At 40.5% G+C, this 22,018-nt stretch overlaps 1 protein-coding gene across 3 annotated transcripts in view; it reads right to left on the minus strand.

Moving 5' to 3' along the window:
• Positions 1 to 22,018, minus strand: part of PPP2R3A (protein phosphatase 2 regulatory subunit B''alpha) — a 220,530-nt gene that overhangs the window by 125,384 nt on the left and 73,128 nt on the right. For all 3 annotated transcript variants that reach the window (XM_058433343.1, XM_032143604.2, XM_058433344.1), the window contains 2 exons: positions 17,898 to 18,001; positions 9,455 to 9,557 (listed from right to left, as the gene is read on the minus strand). In XM_058433343.1, coding sequence (XP_058289326.1) covers positions 9,455 to 9,557; positions 17,898 to 18,001 — 207 coding nt within the window. The remainder of the gene's footprint in view (positions 1 to 9,454; positions 9,558 to 17,897; positions 18,002 to 22,018) is intronic.

Genomic DNA, 22,018 nt, shown 5'->3' on the forward strand with positions numbered 1-22,018 from the left:
TTTTAATCTGCATGTGGCTAGCCAGTTATCCCAGCACCATTTATTGAACAGGGAATCCTTTCCCAATTGCTTTTGTCAGTTTGTCAAAGATCAGACGGTTGTAGGTGTGCAGTCTTATTTCTGGGTTCTCTATTCTGTTCCATTGGTCTATGTATCTGTTTTTGTACTGGTACCATACTGTGTAGCCTTGTAGTATAGTTTGAAGATGGGTAGCATGATGCCGCCAGCTTTGTTCTTTTTGCTTAGGATTGCCTTGGCTATTAGGGCTTTTTTTTCATTCCATATTAATTTTAAAGTAGTTTCTTTCCTATTTCTGTAAAGAATGTCAATGGTAGTTTAACACTGAATCTATAAATTGCTTTGGACAATATGGCCATTTTAATGATATTAATTCTTGCTATCCATGAGCATGGAATGTTTTTGCAATTTGTGTCATCTCTGATTTATCTGAGCAGTGGTTTGTAGTTCTCCTTGTAGAGCTCTTTCACCTCCCTAGTTAGCTATTCCTAGGTATTTTATTCTTTTTGTGGCAATTGTGAATGGGAGTTCATTCCTGATTTGGCTCTCGGCTTGTTTTTGGTATACAGGAATGCTAGTGATTTCTACACACTGATTTTGTATCCTGAGACTTTGCTGAAGTTGTTTATCAGCTTAAGAAGCTTTTGGGCTGAGACTAGGGGGTTTTCGAAATATAGGATCATGTCATCTCCCAACAGGGATAGTTTGACTTCCTGATGCCCTTTCTTTCTCTTGCCTGACTGCCCTGACTAGAACTTCCAGTACCATTGTAGTTGCTCATTCAGTATGATGCTTGTCATATATGGCTCTTATTATTTCGAGGTATGTTCCTTCAATACCTAGTTCACATTTTCGTTATGCCTCCATTCACTGATACTTAGGTTGATTCCATATCTTGGCTATTGTGAATAATGCTGCAATGAACCTGGCAGTGTAGATATTTCTTCACCATACTGATTTCATTTCCTTTGGATATATACCTAGTAGTAGGGCTGCAGAATCATATGGTAGTTCTCTTTTTAATTTTTTGAGGAACCTCCAAACTGTTTTTCATAATGGCTATACCAATTTACGTTCTCACCATCAGTGTGCAAGGATTCCCTTTTCTCTACATCCTCTCCAACACTTGTTATCTTTTGTCTTTTTGATAACAACCATTCTAACCAGGTGTGACATGATCTCTCATTGCTGTTTTAATTTGCTTTTCTCTCACAGTGATTTTGAGCATTTTTCATATACTTGTTGGCCATTGCTTGTCTCCTTTTATGCAATGTCTATTCAGATTCTTCACCATTTAAAAATGTATTGAGGTAAAATATAAATATAAAATTTACCATATTTACCGTTTTAAGTGTACAGTTCAGTGGTAATAAATACATTTATATTCTCTTTTTCCTTTCGTCTTCTCCCTCTCCTTTCCCCCTTCCTGGTCTCTGGTAACCACCAATCTACTTTCTATCTTCACAAGATCCATTTTTTAAGCTCCTGCACACGAATGAGAACATGTGATATTTATCTTTCTGTGCTTTGCTCATTTCATTTAACATAATGGTCTCCAGTTCTATCCATATTGCTGCAAATGACAGGATTTCATTCTTTTTTATGACTGAATAATATTCCATTGTGTATATATGCACCATATTTTCTTCATCCATTGACTGGCACTTAGGGTGATTCCATATTTTGGCTATTGTGAATAGTGTTGCAATAAACACAGAGTGCAGATATACTAATTTCCTTTCTTTTGGATGTTTCTGGATCATATGGAAGTTCTATTTTAGGTTTTTTTGAGTAGCATGATGCCTCCAGCTATTCTCCATAGTAGCTGTATTAATTTACATTCCCACCAGTGGTGTACGGGGGGGTCCTCTTTCTCTGCATCCTCACCAGCATGTTATTGCCTGTCTTTTTAATACAAGCCATTTTAACTGGGGAGAAGGTGAAATGATATCACTTTATGGCTTTAATTTTCATTTCTCTGATGATTAGTGATGCTATTTTTTCATATACCTGTTGCCTTTGCCCATTTTTAAATAAGGTTATTTTCTTGCTAGAGTTGTTTTGAGTTCCTTACAAATTTTGGATATTAACACCTTGCCAGATATATGGTTTGCAAATATTTTCCACCATTCTGTAGATTTTCTTTTCACTCTGTTTATTATTTCCTTGACTGTGCAGAAGTTTTTTACTTTGATGCAATTCCATTTGTCTGTTTTTTCCTTTGTGCTTTTGGGTTCATATCCAAAAAAAATCAATGCCAAGACCAGTGTCACGCAGCCTTACCCCTATGTTTTCTTTACAGTTTCAGATCTTACATTTAAGTCTTTAATCCATTTTCAGTTGATTTTTATATACGGTGTAAGATAAAGGTTTTGTTTTATGGTTCTTACTTTATATAACCTTCCTTAATATAGAACTTTTAAAAATAACTTTTTTATAATAGTTTTAGGTTTATAAAAATAATTAAGAAAACAGCACTGAGAGTTCCCATATACCCTGCACCCAGATTCCCCAATTATTAACACCTTACATTTACTATATGGTCCACTTGTTAAAATTAAACCGATATTGACACATTATTATTAAAGTCCATACTTTATTCACATTTCCTTAATTTTTACCTGATGTCTTCTTTCTGTTCCAGTGTTCTATCCAGGTCATCACTTTCTATTTAGTTATGTCTCCTTAGACTTCTTTTGGCTGTGACAGTTTCTTAGACTTTCCTTACTTTTGATGACCTTGACAGTTCTGATGAGTACTAGTCAGGTATTATGTAGGATATTTCATTACCGGAATCTGCCTGATGTTTTCCTCATGATTAGACTGGGTTTATGGATTTTTGGGAGAAAGGCCACAGAAGTAACATGCCCTTTGCACCGTATCTTGCCAAAGGTACATACTGTCAACATGATTGATGACTGCTAATGTTGGCCTTGATCGTCAGGCTGAGGTAGTATCTGTCAGGCTCCTCCACTGTAAAGTTACTCCCCACACCCTGAAATCACTATGCATAGCCTACTCTTAAGGAATGGTGATTTACACTCCCCTCTTTAAGACTGCAGTGTCTACTAAACTGTTTGCAATTCTTCTGCACAGATTTGTTTCTTCTCCCCAATCTTTTATCAGTATGTGCAATTTGTTTTTAAAAAATTCTCATCACCACATTCCGTAAAGATGATTTCCCAAGTAGTGGTATTTCTCTAAGTTGCTCCAGAGTCTTAGGGTGCAAACCACAGTTAGTAAGCTCCTTATGAACAACTTCCGTATCAAGTACTTTGTCCATTGGCAGGCAGGTGTTAAATACAGCAGTTGGCTCGTGTGGATATAGTACTGCAGAGAAAGACCCACTCTGTGAAGATTTGAGCAGCATGGTCAGTGAATGCAGAGAATGAGGCATGATAAGACCTGTAATCTCCAAACTAAACTAGTCTCTGTATCCAGAAAGAGCTGTGTCTTCACATTTACATTTTGTGCCTTAAGCATTTGCATTATGGCACCTCGGAGAGTAACGGGATAAGAGGGTTGGAGGAAGTCCTGCCTGTGGACCTGAGGTAGCAACTAAACTCTTAGAGTTGACCAAAAAATTGAGCAATGTAAAGATGTTGATTCCTTTCACTAACACAACAGACTCAGGTCTGTGATCCATTTGTATTTCATGTTTCTCTTTACGCAGCTTGATAGTATGTCTGGCTTTTTAATTTTATCTGGCACACTCATCTCTTCTACATTTATAACTGGAGATCCTGAACACCAAAGTAGGCCTAAAAGGAATCTTTGAGGAAAAAAGCCTTGTAGCAAGGAAAGTCAAGATTCTTGAAGTTAAGTAAATATACTTTAAAATATTGAAATATTTATAAACATTAACTTTATTACATGCACTGAGCAGTAGCATTTAAGGTTTTAAATCAGTGTTTTCTGCTTTTACTATTTTCAGATTAAATTTTTAGATCTAAAGATAAAAAACTCAGATTCTAACTCAAATGAGATATCTATATCCCTACAACCTAATTGTATAGTGAGTAGAAAACTGAATTAATGCATTTCATTGCAAACAGGAAATGGAGACTAAACACACAGCAGTTATCTCATGGCATTGTGACTAATGGCATCAGGGCAAAAATATGTTATTTTACCATTTACCTAAGACTGTTAGCAGGTTCTTGTTTTACAAAGGTAGAAAATAAATGTAGACAACATCTACTGAGCTGACTGATGATGCCTTTACCTGAACATCTTTTCTACTGATTTATAATTCCTTTATTTTCACATATACTAAATTTTTTTAAATGCATGTTAATTCAGATAAAAAGGCATTTTGTATTCCACATAGAATAGTGTTAAGAGTTGTGAAGTAGGCTGGGCGCGGTGGCTCATGCCTGTAATCCCAGCACTTTGGGAGGCCGAGGCAGGCAGATCACAAGGTCAAGAGATCCAGACCATCCTGGCCGACATGATGAAACCCCATCTCTACTAAAAATACAAAAATTAGCTGGGTGTGGTGGCGCATGCCTGTAATCCCAGCTACTTGGGACGCTGAGGCAGAACTGCTTGAACCCGGGAGGCGGAGGCTGCAGTGAGCCAAGATCGTGCCACCGCACTCCAGCCTGGCGACAGGGCGAGACTCCAACTAAAAAAAAAAAAAAAAATCGTGAAGTATGTGTGTAGGGGGAAATTGCATAATTCACATTTTAAAAATAACAGTGCTTAGAAATAAAAAGCATTGGGTAAAGAAATACTAGTATCTAAGTATTTGTTCACTTTATAATCCAGAAAATAAAACACCATGTTTATTCCCCCCCCGCCAAAAAAATCTCATTTTTTGTGTTTCCTGAATTAGTTTTGTTTCTTTTCTGGGCTACATTTTCTGTGTACGTGTTTTTTTAACCTTTATTTTTCTTTAATGATGATCATTTTCCTCCTATACCTGGTTGTCCATTCATGTTTAAGAAGGACAAGGTAGTTGATATAATTTTCCTCTGTGGAAATATAAGTAGGTCTATTTTTCAACAGGTATCTTTCTTGAGTACCAAATCTGCCTCGGGGTTCTGTGCATTTAGGGTGGGTGTGCTGATTGACAGGCATTATTTTAGAGTAAACTGTGAGACCTCCCTGGATCTCCAACTGCCAGAATAAACACAAATAAGGAGAACTTTAATCTGTGGCTGTCACATTAGAAGCCTTAGCATGCATTATTGTCTTGTTAGTATGTTTATGCTTGTGAATAAATGTCAGGCTGCACTTTACATTTGTGAACCAGGAAAGGAGTCAACTAGTGATTGTTGTGTATACTGACCTTCAATGAATCTCCATTTCCATTATCTCTCATTGGGTCAGCCAGCCCTGAATTTACAGCTGCTCTGGGCCTTGATGAACACAGGCGCTCACTTCTCCACTGCAGCCCACACACAGCTCCTGATTCTGGGTTGTGGTGTTCTTAGCCTACTTTTGGTCACTTATTTTTTTTCGTCCATATAAATCCATTTATTATTGAACTATTTATTTACAATTTTAAGATCACAGAATCTTTTTTAAACTTTTATTTTAGGTTTGGGAGTAAATGTGAAGGTTTGTTACATGGGTAAACTCATGTCACAGGGCTTTTGGTACAGATTATTTCACCACAGGTACAGGTATTAAGCCCAGTACCCAATAGTTATCTTTTCTGCTCCTCTCCCTCTTCCCACCTTCCACCCTCAAGTAGACCGCAGTGTCTGTTGTTTCCTTGTTTGTGTTCATAAGTTCTCACCATTTAGCTCCCACTTATAAGTGAGAACATGCGGTATTTGGTTTTCTGTTCCTGCATTAGTTTGCTAAGGATAATGGCCTCCAGCTTCATCCACAGTCCCACAAAAGACATGTGGTCACTTTCTATCTTAAAGAAATATGTTAAGATTTCTTGTACATTGATTTTCTCTACCATTACATTGGATTCCATGGGTTTAATCCTTTTTAATTTCTATAACTTCAGATGGGCTTGGGAAAGAATGGGAGGATAATGTCTCTATTTAATTTGTCACTTTTACCAGAAGACTCCACAAGTCCACTTCTTAAATAAAAATAAGATGTCTCCTTAGATTTAAGGGAAGTGTAAATGTCTATTAACTCGTAATTATGATTTTGTTGTTGTCTGTTTCTAATTTTCTTAGTCTAAACTTAATTTACATTCCTGTCAAAGCTTTTATTAAAGCTCTGATAAAATTCAGAATTGCATCAGTCAGGGTAGGGTCCCCACAGGAAAAATAATTCACTGTATGAAGCTTTGATGAAAATATTACATGTAGAGTTGTGGGCAGGATGAAGGGAGCAAACAAGGGAATAATGAGGCACCCAGAGACTACTGACAGGAGGATACTGTTACAGTCCTGAGGGCCAAAGGAACAAGGGGAGGAGGAGAGCCTAGTAGGCACTAGGACCATGGACAAGGGGCTGTCTAGCAGAAGCTGTATTGTAGAGAGATATACTTACTGTGCCCAGGCAGAGAGCAGGGAAGAAATGCCAACTTTTCTTTCCTCTGTCCTCCCATTTACTGGCAATGCTTCCCATTGCCCAGATCCAACCAAAAGCTAGTCAGCAAGAGAGCCCCAAAGACGCACTTTGTAGGGTCAGAGCAAGGCCAAGAATGGATTGAGAGAGGGAGGATGGAGAGCAGATCGAGAACTGGTAATAAAACCTAATGTTTTATTACAATGCAGTTCAAATATTGAAGATTTGAGATTTCACAAAACAGCAGTATTTAATGTTGGATATTATCAGGTAAAATCGTCTTAATTAAATGCCAAAAACTATTAAGAATCTTCATTTTTATGAGTATTTTTTGGGGGGGAACAAAACCATGTAGCAGATGAGTCTAAGGATAATCAAAGCCATGATGCAAATTAGACAAGCCCAAGGGCCCTGAACATAAAATAAAATCAGAACCAAACTTCATATTTTAAACATGGAAAACTGTTACTATAATTAAAAATCTATGTACTATGGTGTTATTAGTCAGGGTAGTGGTTATTGTTGGGTGGCAGTGACTGGGATGGAGCATGACGGGCTTTGCAGGTCTGGCAATACTGTTTTTGGATCTGTGTGCCAGTTAAATGGATATGCCCACATTGTAAAAATTCATTGACTAATACACTTGTGATTTGGGTGTTTTGTGTGAGTGTATTTCAGCAAAAATCTTTTTAAAAAATCATGGCACGGCCAGGCATGGTGGCTCACGCTTGTAATCCCAGCACTTTGGGAGGCCGAGGCAGGCAGATCACCAGAGGTCAGGGGTTCGAGACCAGTTGGCCAACATGGTGAAACCCCGTCTCTATTAAAAACACAAAAATTAGCCGGGTGTGGTGGCAGGTGCCTGTAATCCCAGCTACTTGGGAGGCTGAGGCAGGACAATCAATTGAACCCGGGAGGCAGAGGTTGCAGTGAGCCGAGATCACACAATTGCACTCCAGCCTGGGCGACAAGAGCAAGACTCCGTCTCCAAAAAAACAAACAACAACAACAAAACATGGCAGCCATGAATACAACTTTAAAAAACCTCAACTATTTCCGTGTATTTTATGCCCTTCTTTAGGTATCCATACTAAGAGCTAACAAAGATGTACTGTAACACCTAAAACAATGATGCACATTCAACAGGCAGGAAAAGCTTATCTTAGTTTCAAAGAATTTGTGATCTGCTTAGAAAAACCAAATACTTAGATATGAAAACAAGAATATTAACAAGCAATATCTCAGGCTATGAAGAATGCTATAGTAGAAACAGGTGCAATACTGATATGTAACTGATTCCCATGGGAAAGCCTATATAGAAACACTCCCCAAGTGGGCTCTTTCTGTTGGACATCTCTTTCTCTCTAAAACCTTAACAAAGGTCAACTAGGCCAAATGACCGTGGACCCTGCATTTAAGCCTACAATACACAGTGCCATAAAAGCCATGAAAATTTTGAGGTCACTTCTCTTCTCTGCCCTGAAGTAGTGAGTAGGGAGCTCACCCCTACTTAAAAGAGAAGCAGACAATACAAGGAAGGAGAATTGAAGGCAGAGATAGGGAAGCATAAAGGAACATGGCAGCAGGAGATTTCTGCAGAGTAGAAGACCTCTTAGTGTCAGGAAAAAGAGAAGTCTGTTGGTGATAGGAGCAAAGAGACCCTGCTGCCTGGCAACACCCTAGGGAGGCAGCTAAAACCTCAAAAGAAAACAGCTGTGTGTGCATCTAGGCAGACGGGCCATGGGTATCTTCACCAAAGGTTCTGGGGCTTGACACATGACACAGAAGCAGCAAAGACCTCTGGATCTGAAGGGAATCTTCTAGCCAAAGATGGCTGATGTCTCAGCAGTAACTCCCAACCCTAATGCTTTGGTACCGTGTAAGACCTCAGAACCGTGGCACAGCTCTGGGCTGAGAAACCTCAGGAAGGTCTGAGGTTAAAAATATCCACCAACCTGGTAAATGAGGGCTAAAGTTAGAAATTCAAATCCAGAAACTTATACTTCTGATAGATCTGAGGTTTATTCAGGTCTGAGACTTATCCTTTTTTTACACGTATAATATATGGATACACAACACACAGAGTTTAAAATTTCATACACAGAAAAGGAAAAATGAGAAGTACAGTGCCATTGTTTTATCTTGTTCCATAAGTGAAAGCTGCTCCCTATAAGTGAGTTTTCTAGCTAAGTACATACAGAGTCTACGCTGCTAAAATAAATTACTAATCTCAGCTGAAATCTGGTAATGGGATTGGGACTACTGCCATTATCCTAAATTACTCCCAGACTAGAGTACATTTAGAGCTTTTGTGTCTTTTTTTTTCTCTTAGTGTTTCTTACTCTCCTCACTACTTTTGTAGTCTGGTGGCGAATGTTTTTGCAGCTTTCTGTGCCCTTGATTCTAGTTATCCTCTCTCCCTTCTCCTATTCTAATTTTCTGTTTCAAATATATCTTCGGTTGAAGAATCAGGAAACCAAGCATTTAAAACCTGTACTTAAATAAAGGGTCAAGAGGCTGTGAGTGAAGACCCCAGCGTTCATGAGAGTGATTCTGGTTATATCATGACCTTTTCTTTCTTTCTACCAAGTTCTTAGCTATGTTCTATGCTAACAGAGAAGTTATCTTCTTCCTTTCTATCATTTCAGAAGGTGCTTCAGTGATTGCTGTGAGTGGGCAAGGAGGAGGATGAGTAGCCCCTCTCCTCTGCTTCAGTGGGAGTAGCCCTGAAGCAGTAGCTCTTCTACTACTATGGGTTCTGTTTTGGATGTCATTTAACGAGATTTCATTTAACGAGAGGATCTTACTGCTAAAACAAGTTTGAAAACCACTCTTCTAGAAATCTGATATCTAGATTTGTGTAGCTCAATTGACAAGTTATAGTTGTAAATTTTAAACAAAACTGCTGAAACTCCAAAATTAGAACCCATTTTCAAAAAGAGACAAAAATTACCTGAAGTAGAGGGATGAAATCCTCCTGTTCTAGAGAGTTGCTGTTGGGCTTTGCTAGAAGACAGATGAATTTAGAGGCATCATCATGATGGTTATTCAGCAACCTATAAAAGAAACAACTGCTTAGGAAGATTAGTTCCTCTGAACAAACAATGACAATAACATCAATAGTTAGTAATTTCAGTTTGATCTTAAGGCCACTCAGATCAACAATCAAGTAAGGAATTTATATAATCAAAGGATGTTTTAGAATGATGAGCCATCTATGATGTAAGGTTGGATGAGTACTGCAGTCTATTAGACCCTCTTCCCTTCCAGTGGTCTCAGCATGAAGTAATAATGCCTTGACCTTGATGGTAAAATGGAAACAGAAAGGAAGGAAAAGCTGTCTAAAACATTTTCAGGAAGCATTCCTCAGGACTCCAGTAACCTCATCTAGTATTCCAAGCATCCAATGGTTCAAGCTAGAAACTTGGGAGTCGTCATGAACTTCTCCCTTCCTTTCACCCCCACACCTATCAACTACCATGTTTCATTTCTACCAAATTTGCCCCTTTCTGTCTCCCACTGCCAATATCCATGCTTATGCTCGTTTGTTGCTTCATATTTCTGAGTAACACATTTGATCACGTCATTGTCCAAGTTAAAATTCTTCTGTCAAGTAGGCTAAAGTCTCAGCCTTTTTTTTTTTTTTTTTTTTGAGACGGAGTTTTGCTCGTCGCCCAGGCTGGAATGCAGTGGCACAATCTCGGCTCATTGCAGCCTCCGCCTCCTGGATTCAACCAATTCTCCTGCCTCAGCCTCCAGAGTAGCCGGGACTATAGGTGCATGCCACCACGCCTGGCTAGTTTTTGTATTTTTAGTAGAGACGGAAGTTTCACCATGTTGGCCAGGATGTTCTTGATCTCCTGACCTTGTGATCCGCCTGCCTCGGCTTCCCAAAGTGCTGGGATTACAGGCTTGAGCCATGGCGCCCGGCCTAAAGTCCCAGCTTCTTGACCTGACATAGAAGGGCCTCCAGAATCTGATCCCACCTGCTAATGTCCCCTTCTCTTACCATTCCTGCACTTGTGGTTGCACAAATGTTCCATGCCTTCTCACACCAGGCATTTGTAAATGCTACCGTCCTTACCACAATACCCTTTTCCCTTACTTCACCTTCCAGGAAATCTCAGTGGCCTCCTGTGTCCTTCCATGTGCTTGTTATTTCTGTCATGGCTGTTCCATAGTAGCATAACCTTATTGGAATAACTTTTTTTTTTTCAACTTTTATTATAGGTTCAGGGGTACATGTAAGGGTTTGTTACAAAGGTATACTGAGTGATGTAGAGGTCTGGAGTATGAACGAGTCCATCTCTCAGGTAGTGAGCATAGTATCAATAGGTATTTTTTTCAGCCCTTGCTCCCTCCATCTCTACCCTTTCTTTCTTGTATTCCCCAGTGTCTACTGTTCTCAATTTTTTTTTTTTTTTGAGATGGAGTCTCGCTCTGTTGCCTAGGCTGGTGTGCAGTGGCGCAATCTCAGCTCACTGCAAGCTCTGCCTTCTGGGTTCACGCCATTCTCCTGCCTCAGCCTCCCAAGTAGCTGGGACTACAGGCACCTGCCACCACGCCTGGCTAATTTTTTTTTTGTATTTTTAGTAGAGACAGGGTTTCACTGTGTTAGCCAGGATGGTCTCCATCTCCTGATCTCGTGATCTGCCCACCTCAGCCTCCGAAAGTGCTGGGATTACAGGCGTGAGCCACCACGCCCGGCCTGTTCTCATCTTTATGTCCATGTATACTTGATGTTTAGCTCCCACTTATAAGTGAGAACATGTGGTATTTGGTTTTCTGTTTCTGCTAATTTGCTTAGGATAATGGTCTCCAGCTGCATCCATGTTGCTACAAAGAACAAGATTTCATTCTTTTTTATGGCTGCTTAGTAGTCCATGGTGTACCTGTACCACATTTTCTTTATCCAGTCCACCATTAATGGGCATGTATGTTGATTCCATGTCTTTGCAATTGTGAAGAGTGCTTCAATGAACATATGGGTGCATGAGTCTTTTTGGTAGAATGACTTATTTTTCTTTGGGTATATACCCAGTAATGGAACTACTGGATTGAAAAGTAAACTCTTAGTTCTTTGAGAAATCTCCAAACTGCTCCATGGAGTTCAGCCATGTCCACCTCTTGAGCAAGATTGGGGAAATTTCTGTGGACTATATCCTCATGTTTTCCAAGTTGTGTACTCTCGCTCCCTCTCTCTCAGGAATGCCAATGAGTTATAGGTTTGGTCTCTTTACATAATCCTATATTTCTGAGAGTTTTCATTTTTTAAAATTCTTTTTTATTTTTGTCGGCCTGCATTGATTCAAAGGAGTGGTCTTTGAGCTCTGAGACTCTTTCCTCAGATTGATCTGTTGTTACTAATGCTTCTAGTTGTATTATGGAATTCCCGTAGTAAATTTTTCAATTTTAGAAGTTCAATTTGGTTCTTTCTTAAAATGGCTGTGTCATCTTTCAACTCTTGGATCATTTTACTGTTTTCCCTGGATTGAGTTTCAACTTCCTCCTGTATTTCATTGAGCTTTCTTACCATCCTGAATTCTGTCATTTCAGCTGCTTTAATTTGGTTAATAACCATTGCTGGGGAGCTAGTGAGATCATTTGGGGGTAAGAACACACTCTGGGTTTTAGAATTGTCAGAGTTCTTATGCTGGTTCTTTATCATCTGTGAGGGCAGAAGTTCCTTTATCTTTTGATGTTGCTGTCCTTTGTCCTTTGAATGGAGCTTTTTTGTTTTTACTTTATTTCCCTTGAGGGTATCACTGTGGTGTAAGCTGAGCATAGCCAATTGGCTTTATTTCTGGATGCTTTCAGAGGGCCAAGGCTCTGTATGGGATCTTTTCTGGTTTTTTTTTCAGACAGAGTTTCACTCTTGTTGCCTAGGCTGGAGCGCAACGGCGCAACCTCGGCTCACTGCAACCTCCGCCTCCCAGGTTCAAACGATTCTCCCGCCTCAGCCTCCGGAGTAGCTGGGATTATAGGTGCCCACCACCATGCCTGGCTAATTTTTTATATTTTTAGTAGAGATGGGGTTTCACCATATTGGCCAGGCTGGTCTCGAACTCCTGACCTCAGGTGATCCACCCGCCTTGGCCTCCCAACATGCTGGGATTACAGTTTTCTGTCTTTCTTGAGACAAAGTCTGGCTCTGTCACCAAGGCTGGAGAACAATGGCGTGAACACAGCTCACTGCAGCCTCAACCTTCCGGGCTCAAGTGATCCTCCTGCCTCATCCTCCCAAGCAGCTGGGACCACAGGTGCATACCATCACGCCTGGCTAATTTTTTTGTAGACACAGAGTCTTGCCATGTTGCCTAGGCTGGTCTTGAACTCCTGGGCTCATGCAATCTTACTGCCTCGGCCTCCCAAAGTGCTGGGATTATAGGTATGAGTCACTGTGCCTGGCCTGAATGGGATCTTTATTTGTGGTCAGAATCCTGTACTGGGTTTTCTCAGGCAATTCATGCTGGATTTTTTTGGTGGTATAATTCAAGCTGTAACCCAGGAGATGGCATTTAACAATAAAGGCTGCCAGGTAGACTGCAGGTTAGGGGTTATGTCTGTGGGTGGTCTATTCATGCAGTAGGTCAAGGGCGAGGGATCCCTGGGTAGGGTGATGCTGCCTTGGCTGTGCAGCTGGTGTGGTGCCCACAGCCTAGGTTTTTTTGGCCAGCAGATGGCAGTGAGAACTGCCCAGCTTGTGCTTCCTTGACAGGTCTCCTGGTTACTGCCCAGAATTTGGCCCAACCAGCTAGTTTGTCACAAGACTTCTACACCCAGATCACTGGGCTATTAGGTGTTCCAGACTGCTAGGCTCCCCTGGGGAGAGGCTGCGGCCCAGTTCCTGTGACAGCCCATTAATCCATACCTTACTCTTCCCAGTGCTCTGAGAGTGAGGGCTCTTCCTCCACTTGAGTTCCAACCACAAGTCTCAGCTTGGCACTCCTAGACTGTGTGCTCTAACCCTGGGGGCCTGGGACCAGGCCTGTAGCTTAGCTCTCTGGCTCCTTGGGGTTGAGCGCCAGCTGTCCTGGGTGAGCCAAGGTGCTCCCAGGTCACCAGTAAAACCACTCCATTGGGGGCCACTGGCAAAAGCGCTCTCGCAGGGGAGTGGAGGCGTGCTGTGTGTCCGCTCCTATGGGAGCAGCCAGACGGGAGCCCTGGGAGGGGCTGGGAATGCATGGATCAGATGTGCCCTGGTCCTGTGGGAAAGACAGCCCTGCTCTCTCCAGGTCTGGCAGTCAACAAAGGTTAGAGCCTCTTAGAGGAATATGGAGAGCATTGGGGGATAGGTGCCTACGGTTGTGTTTTGTTGCAGCTGTTCCCATGCAAAACCCCATGGACTCTGTATAGCCTTGAGCTCTGTCTCTGCCAGCTCTCCAAGCAGTCTTCCCTGCCAACTCAAATGTCCATGGTAGCTGTGGGATGTCTTGCAGCTAGAATCCCAGAGGTCCTCAGTGAGAATGGTCTGCTCTGCAGTGACTTCTTTCACCCCTTCCTTAGGAGCCATTCAGAGCCCATGCAGGGTGCTCAGTTTCCTCCCTCTTCAGCCCCAGTGACTGCATCATCTCTCCACTGACTCTCAGTGCTTTCTCTTAAAAGATCTGTTCAAAGTATGCTGGTTTACTCAATATTTTGGTTTCTCTTGGTAGGAAAGGGAGGCTCTTCCTGGCTGTGTCTTCTTGGCCATTTTCACATCCTTGCCTTTTTTTTTTTTCTTTTTTTGGAGACAGGGTCTCATTCTGTTGTCAAGGCTGTGGTGCAGTCTCATGATCACAGCTCACTGCAGCCTCAAACTCCTGGGCTCAAGTGATCCTCCCACCTTAGCCTCCTAAGTAGCTAGGATTACAGGTGCAAGCCAGCACACATGGCTTGGTGTAACTCTTTCACTAGACTGTAAGCTCCTTACAGGGTATAAAACTGTGTCTTACTTTCTTTGTATCCCAACCACCCTCAAGGCCAGACACAATACCTGGCATATAGTTAGCATTCAACAAGTGATTAAGGAAGAAAAATAAGAAAATGTTTTTGATCAAACAGATGTATACTTCATTTGTGCTTATTAGAGCTATAGTATGATTTTTATACTTATTCTCCTTACCATTCCTCAACATGCTTAAGGCTCCTAAAGTTAAATAAATACATGTTTCAGAAAAAGATTCATGCAATAGATGCTAATAGGAGCCACCTCTCAGGATTAGAAAATGGGTGAGATGATCACAATAGAAAAACAGTGAGGTCTTTCAAAAGAACTACTTATATATATATAAAACAGAATAGTAAGATATAAAAACAGCAGAGACATGACAGATGAGAGCTACTCTGAGAGGACAAAGTGAAATCAGAAATAGTCTTTTGCTATGAAATAGAAAGAAAAGGTGAATTACAATTTTCTGTCAATGTTACTGGCTGGTCAACTCTATGGCAGGAGAAAAGATGATAAAAGTCATGAAAGCTAAAGAATGAAGGTAAGCATAGCTATTCTAAACTAGCATCTTTCAGAACTTTTAGGACAAAATGTTATTTTCTTAATGGACAAATGACACATTGATATGAAAAGGTAAAAGAAAGTAAAGCATAATAAAGCTGAAGCAATATTATTGATTCCATTTGAGATGAGTTCTGCCCAAAAGCTGATACTCTAGGACCTCAAAAAGAAATGCTATGGAGCAATGTCTTTCTCCTAAAAATGTCCTGACTATAAGAAAAATATATGTCAGAGTATAGACATGAAATGGGCAGTGGCACAGGGAAAGGAAGTGGAACAGAGCCCTTTGGAGGAGACATACTGAGGCCTCCACCCCATGAGCAGTCTGACATGACAGAAATTATTTCCCTGTATTCTTTTTTTTTTTTTTTTTTGAGACAGAGTCTTGCTCTGTCACCCAGGCTGGAGTGCAGTGGTGCGATCTCGGCTCACTGCAAGCTCCGCCTCCCGGGTTCCCACCATTCTCCTGCCTCAGCCTCCTGAGTAGCTGGGACTACAGGCACCCGCCACCACGCCTGGCTAATTTTTTGTATTTTTAGTAGAGACGGGGTTTCACCGTGTTAGCCAGGATGGTCTTGATCTCCTGACCTCGGGATCCGCCCGCCTTGGCCTCCCAAAGTGCTGGGATTACAGGTGTGAGCCACCGCGCCCAGCCATTTCCCTATATTCTTATAACTTTTATATTTGACTTTTTTTTTTTAAGATTATGTAGAGCTACTGGAGCAAGTCAGCATATATATGTATTCTCCAAAATGTTTTAATTCTGTGTAATTACCTGTTAGCAATTTTTTGTATTTGAAAGTTTTAATATACTATACTTGAGCCCACATTGCCTTACGCAAAGGGTACAATTTGTAAAAAAAAAAAAAAAAAAAAAAAACAACAAAAAACAAAAACATTACAAAACTAAGCACGTCTTCTCCAAGGTCAATGTGGTAACTCACACCACCATGCTTAGCTGCTTAGTCTCCCAAAATAGCCACACTCCGGGCTCCCTTAAAGCACCCTGGCTTTTAAAAGACATTTTAAGAGCTCAAAGAGGAGTTTCCACTAGAGGGCACTCAAACCATTTTAATATCCGACTGTAAACTAACACTTTAATTTAGAGACACACTTATCTATTCATAGAATTTTTCTGTTGAAAAAAAGCTAGGTATAGTTGCTCATGCTATATAACTTCATAAGCAATTTTCCTGCAGTTAACCAAAATGGAGACTTGTACTTCATGTTTCTCCCCCGCTTTTTGTGTTTTGCAGAAATGTCTTCCTTACAGATAAAATTTAAACAATTCATCTGAATAAAAGAATACAGCTACTGTGGTGGCGGCTACTGATCTATTCACCAACATATACTCTTTTAAAAATTTTTTTTTATTTTTAAGTTCCAAGGTACATGCACAGGATGTACACATCTGTTACATAGATAAACATGTGCTGTGGTGGTGTGCTGCACCTATCAACCCATCACCTAGGTATTCAGCCCAGTATGCATTAGCTATTTTTCCTAAGGCTCTCCCTTCCCTCACCCCACCCCCTGACAGGCCCCAGTGTATGCTATTCCCCTCCCTGTGTCCATGTGTTCTCATTGTTCAGTTCCCACTTATGAGACTATGCTCCACCAACATAGACTCTTTAGTTCTAACGTGATGTATGAAGAACTTGGTGAACTTGACTTGCTGCTAGATTTTTAAAAATAGGAATACATTTATTAATCACCTACTATATTCTCAAGCATTATCGTATTAAGGCCTTTTAGCTGAAATGAAGAAATTAGAAAGAATCTGTCTGTTCAATATGCTGCTATTATAAGTTGATGTTAAATAATAATAACGATAGGTGAGTAGCATTTCCCAATAGTTTACCAGGAAGGATATTTAGCTCAGAAAAGGTGAGAAGAACATGCATAACAAGGGTGTTGATCAGTTAAAAGAGGCAAGCTGTGATACTTAGCTAAGATGTATAAATATACCAAGAAATAACTCTTAAAGAAGAAAGAAGGGAGAAAAAAGAGATAAGAAAGATGTTGGGTTTGAATTCAAGAAAATTTGTCAGAATGTTAGAATCCAGGAAAAGCTTGATAAATAAACTAGTCCTTTGGTTCCTTAACTGGAGCTTTCAAAAATTAATGATTAAAATCTATTAGAATTCAGTATTTCTAATAAATCAACTAGATATAATTCTAAATTGGATCATATGGGAATGAAAATGTATTTCCCATGTGACACATCTGATTTGCCCCCCCTTAAGGGGGAGTTCTTATTTGCTTCTATTTCACTGCTGCCAGATTCAAATCCTGAGACCCAAATTTAACAAGTAAAATTGGCTGGGTGTGGGGTTCACACCTGTAATCTCAGCACTTCGGGCAGCCAAGCTGGGAGGACTGCTCAAGGCCAGAAGTTTGTGACCAGCGTGGGCAACAGAGTGAGATCCAGTCTCTATAAAAAATTAGCCAGGTGTGGTGGTGCATGCCTGTAGTCCCAGCTACTTAGGAGGCTGAGGTAGGATGATCACTTGAGCCCAAGAGTTTGAGGCTGCAGTGAGCTATGATTGGGTCTCTGCACACTAGCCTGGGCAAAAGAGTGACATTCTGTCTCAAAAAAACAAAACAAAACAAAACAAAAAACAAACAACAAGAAAAACCAAGTAAAACTAATAAACTATCAAATAGTTTTTAAAGAAAGATTTCTGCAGATCTGCTTTACTGTTTTTTAAAGAGGTTAGATAAAGGCTTGTGGCAATGAACTTGCATGTGGGTATAAATGGTTGTAAATCACTGAATTTTCCTTGTTGATATAAAGAGTAAAGGGAAAATGTATAAATGAGTAAAATAGGTGACCTTTAGAAAGCATGTCATGAGGGTCACACAATTCTCTGCCTAGCCCCAGAGAGACTGCTCACATACTTACTTTCTCCACATGGCAATGAATGACTGTGCTGTCACAAATCCTGTCTTCTCTCCCCCTGCAGCCCTGAAAATGGGGGCTTTCCAATAGAGAGGACAGCCACAGACCTGCAAATAGAAAACACACACAGGGTAAGCCAACAGGGAATGAAGAGATGACATGGCCAAAGAAAAGGTCTTTGTGGCTTTTACCCTTCATGCCACAGTGGATGGAAGAGCCCTCAGGAGAACAAAACTGGAGCATAGGCAAATATATCAACTAGGGTAGATTCAGAAAGAGGCAGAAGGGAAACAAAATAAGAGAACATGTGTAATGAAGAAAATGGAAATCCATTTATGTTTTCTCCAAGTCCATTTAAAGTGATTCCCTCCTCCAACCTGACAGTTAAAGCAACCAGCATCCCTTCCCACCACTTTCTTTTTTCTTTTTTGAGACGGAGTCATGCTCTGTTGCCCAGGCTGGAGTGCAGTGATACAATCTCAGCTCACTGCAACCTCTGCCTCCTAGGTTTAAGCAATTCTCCTGCCTCAGCCTCCTGAGTAGCTGGGATTACAAGTGCCCACCACCACACCTGGCAAATTTTTGTATTTTTAGTAGAGATGGAATTTCACCATGTTGGCCAGGCTGGTCTTGACCTTCTGATCTCAAATGATCCGCCTGCCTCAGCCTCCCAAAGTGCTGGGATTACAGGCATGAGCCACCACGCTTGGCTTACCACTCTTATAAATTTACTACCTTCTAGAAAGAAAAAGAAATGACTGAATGTCGTAGTTGTAATATATGTCCTTCATTCATTCCTTAAGCAGAAAAATACAGCCACTTTTATTACTTGGTCACTTCATGTTAATATTCCACTACCTATCTCCTTCTCTCTCCTTTGCCTATTATGTTATTAAGCCCCAGGTTCAAGAAGAACCAGAAAATCCTAGACTGCTCAAGAAAACAGCTATCATATCTATTTAAATGGTTATAATTCAGGTAAAAGATGAAAGGTAAAATGCTATCATTTATTTATATATTAGAGGCTACCACAAATGATTACAAAGCCTTAGGAAAGACTGGGAATGAATATAAAACAATTTTAGTACCCTAAAAGGTATTGATTTTTCTCGATAAAAAGCTCTTCCTTTCAATTAAAAAAAAACCTGAAGGAGAAAAAATTCTCTAGGAAAAAGGGAGCTAAATTTAGTAAGAACTCTCTCATGAGAGTAAAAGGAGAATTTTTTTTTAGTTGAAAGGAAGAGGTCCCCAAGTCCCGGACCATGGACACATGGACAGTTACCAGTCCGTGGCCTGTTAGGAACTGGGCCACACAGCAGGAGGTGAAGGGCTGGTGAGCTAGCAGTACCACCTGAGCTCCACCTCCTGTCAGATCAGTGGCAGCATCAGATTCTTATAGGAGAGTGAACCCTATTGTGAACTGTGCATGCAAGGGATCTAGGTTGTGCACTCTATCTAACGCATGCCTGAGGATCTGAGGCAGAACAGTTTCATCCTGAAACTATCCCCCACTCTACCCCCATCCATGGAAAAACTGTCTTCCACAAAGCTAGTCCCTGGTGCCAAAAATGTTGGGGACTGCGGCTATAAGTAATAATACAATCCTTACTATTAGCAAATAAACAGTCTCCAAATCATCTCAATTTCTACACACGCAGAAAACATATCCCAAATGTGGAACTCTTCAACAAGTCACATTTTGTTATGAGATAAATACATTATTATTCACATTAGACCCAGGATCTGTTGCGCCCTCATCATTCTACAGAGGAAAAGCCTCTCCTCTGGAGGAAGACTAGATGTGCATCCACATTAGAATGCTTAGGTGAAGCTGCTGCTGGTGTGAGACTTCAGTGCACAGGGGACCCCCACAGGAGCCTGAAGAGTACCTAGTCTGACATTAGTTATCCTGAAAGAATACCCAGGCTGCTGGGTTCATGGAGATATGGAAGGCAAGATTCAAGCCAAGGGAGGTAAGGACAGGGCAGAAATAAGAGGCTGCTGCTGCCAGGGCCACTAAAGCATGTCTGCAAGCAGAGCAGAATTTAAGATTTTTCAAGTCCAGAGGTCGAATACCTCATAAATCCACTGGGGTCAAGAATGAGGGAAAGGTGTTGCTTAGCAACCATGTGATTTTGTTTATTGTATAAATAATGATTACCAAGGTGCGAAGCTCACAATTAATACACTTTGGCTGTATAAGCTGTTAAATCCACTTTCCCCAATCCCAGACTCTCCTTTCATGCAGAATGGTGGTTTGCCAAGAAAATGCTCTTAGACAGTCTTAGTGATAGGCTAGTGGCAACTACTGGGAAAGAATCGTCTGTATCATGGAGGCAGGGTGAATGGAGTCACAGACAGGGTGTGTGGAGACACTAGAACTGACTTACCAAAGTGCTTCAAACTCCCACCATTAGAGTCACTCATGAATTTTTCAGAACTGGAAGGGATCAGGAATCTTTTAACTTCCTGATCAGAAACACTTCGAGGGGCTGTGTGCTTACTACCTTCTGTGGGGTAACTTCCACTAACTAAGCAAATTTCATTCTCTTACGGTCTTTTCTCCAGAAGACTTCTGTTAAAATGGATATACATCTGCTCATAAGGAGTATTAAGTCTCTGAAGATTAATAAACTGATTATGACCCAAAGGCAAAATCCTCAGAGACAGGGTACAGAACAAAGATGTTCTGAAGTAGACTGGAAAAGGTCAGCCTATTGTTCTCATAGTGGGGTACCCTGAGTAGCCAAGTGTTATATAGCAGGAGGGTATTACGCCCTTGGAAAAACGACAAAGGGAAAAAATGAGAAAGGCAGAATGGTAAGGGCTACGGACATTACACTCTGACTATTAAAAAAAAAGTATGCTAGCCTGCATCTGCTTAAAAATCAAAGATTTAAGATAAAAGGAGCCAGAAGATCAATAAGAACCTAAACAGTAAATGGTATTAATCTGAAGGCAAGAGAATAGCACTTTTATTAACAGAAGAGAGAACAAGCTTTTTCTTGATGAAGTGTGAAGTGTGAATACTGATTTTTTGTTTTTGTTTGTTTACAAAGGAAGAGAGTAGATAGCAAGTGGGTACACATAGAGATACAGAAAATGGATTTAGGAAACTTATTTTTAGAGAAAGAGGCGAGTCAATATATGGTAATCAAAGTTCTGAGCAAAGAAAACTTGATCAACACCTACGATTTGATCTAAGAATGGCCAACAAAACAAATAATCCAAAGCAAGGTTGTCTAATGATACACACAGGAGAGAATGATTACCCAATATTTGTAATCTTCTTTCAACATTTAAAGATGTCTCAGGCTTGTAATTTCATTTGGCCCTCACGTGATCCTCACATAGATGAGGGCAGTTATTTTTTTAATCCCATTTTGCAGATGAAGATATTCAGGCACAGAGAGGCTGCCTTCCAGGCCACATGTGTGACGGGTAAAGAAGGTGCTATGTCAGCCAGAAGACAGTAGGGCTTTACATGGTTCAGAAAAAAGTCTTATTCTTTTTCCTCAACTTTCTGCCAGAAGTTAAAACTCCATGATGAATCCTTTGGCCCAGTCTCTGAAAAATGCGTTTCTTACTGTTTCTCTGTTTCTGTTCCTAAGTTGCTTTCATTTCTCTGAGATTCATTCTCTATTCATTTCTTCTCTATCATTACTTAAAGCTGTGGAAAAACGTACAAACTACACACCAAGAATTTAACCAGATGTGAGCATTAAGTTCTTCAGGGCTGTTTGAGGTCTAAGATGAATGAGCTAAACTTCACCAACAGATGCAGATTTCATAAACACAGAGTTTTCTAGGCACTTAAAAACAGATCCCAGTCTTTATAGCTACACTTGAGTGCCACTAAGAGTAAGCAGCAAACTCAAGCTGGTCTTCCAAATAACTTTATAAACTACAAGAATCCATAAGAACATTCATTTATTGCTCTAACAAACTCTCTCCTCCTTACTCCTTAAAGGTTGCCTCTCTTCTCCTTTTCCTATGCCCACCTATCATAAGAATATGAACAGTAAGTGCTGGAGACACAGAGCTCACTGCCTGGTACCAAAAAAGACTTGCATGCATAGTAAAGAATTGTCGAAAATAAGGATGACTTAGTGAGTACTAATAGA

This window comes from Hylobates moloch, unplaced genomic scaffold (genome assembly GCF_009828535.3).
Source record: "Hylobates moloch isolate HMO894 unplaced genomic scaffold, HMol_V3 SCAFFOLD_22, whole genome shotgun sequence".
Classification (NCBI taxonomy): Eukaryota; Metazoa; Chordata; class Mammalia; order Primates; family Hylobatidae; genus Hylobates; species Hylobates moloch.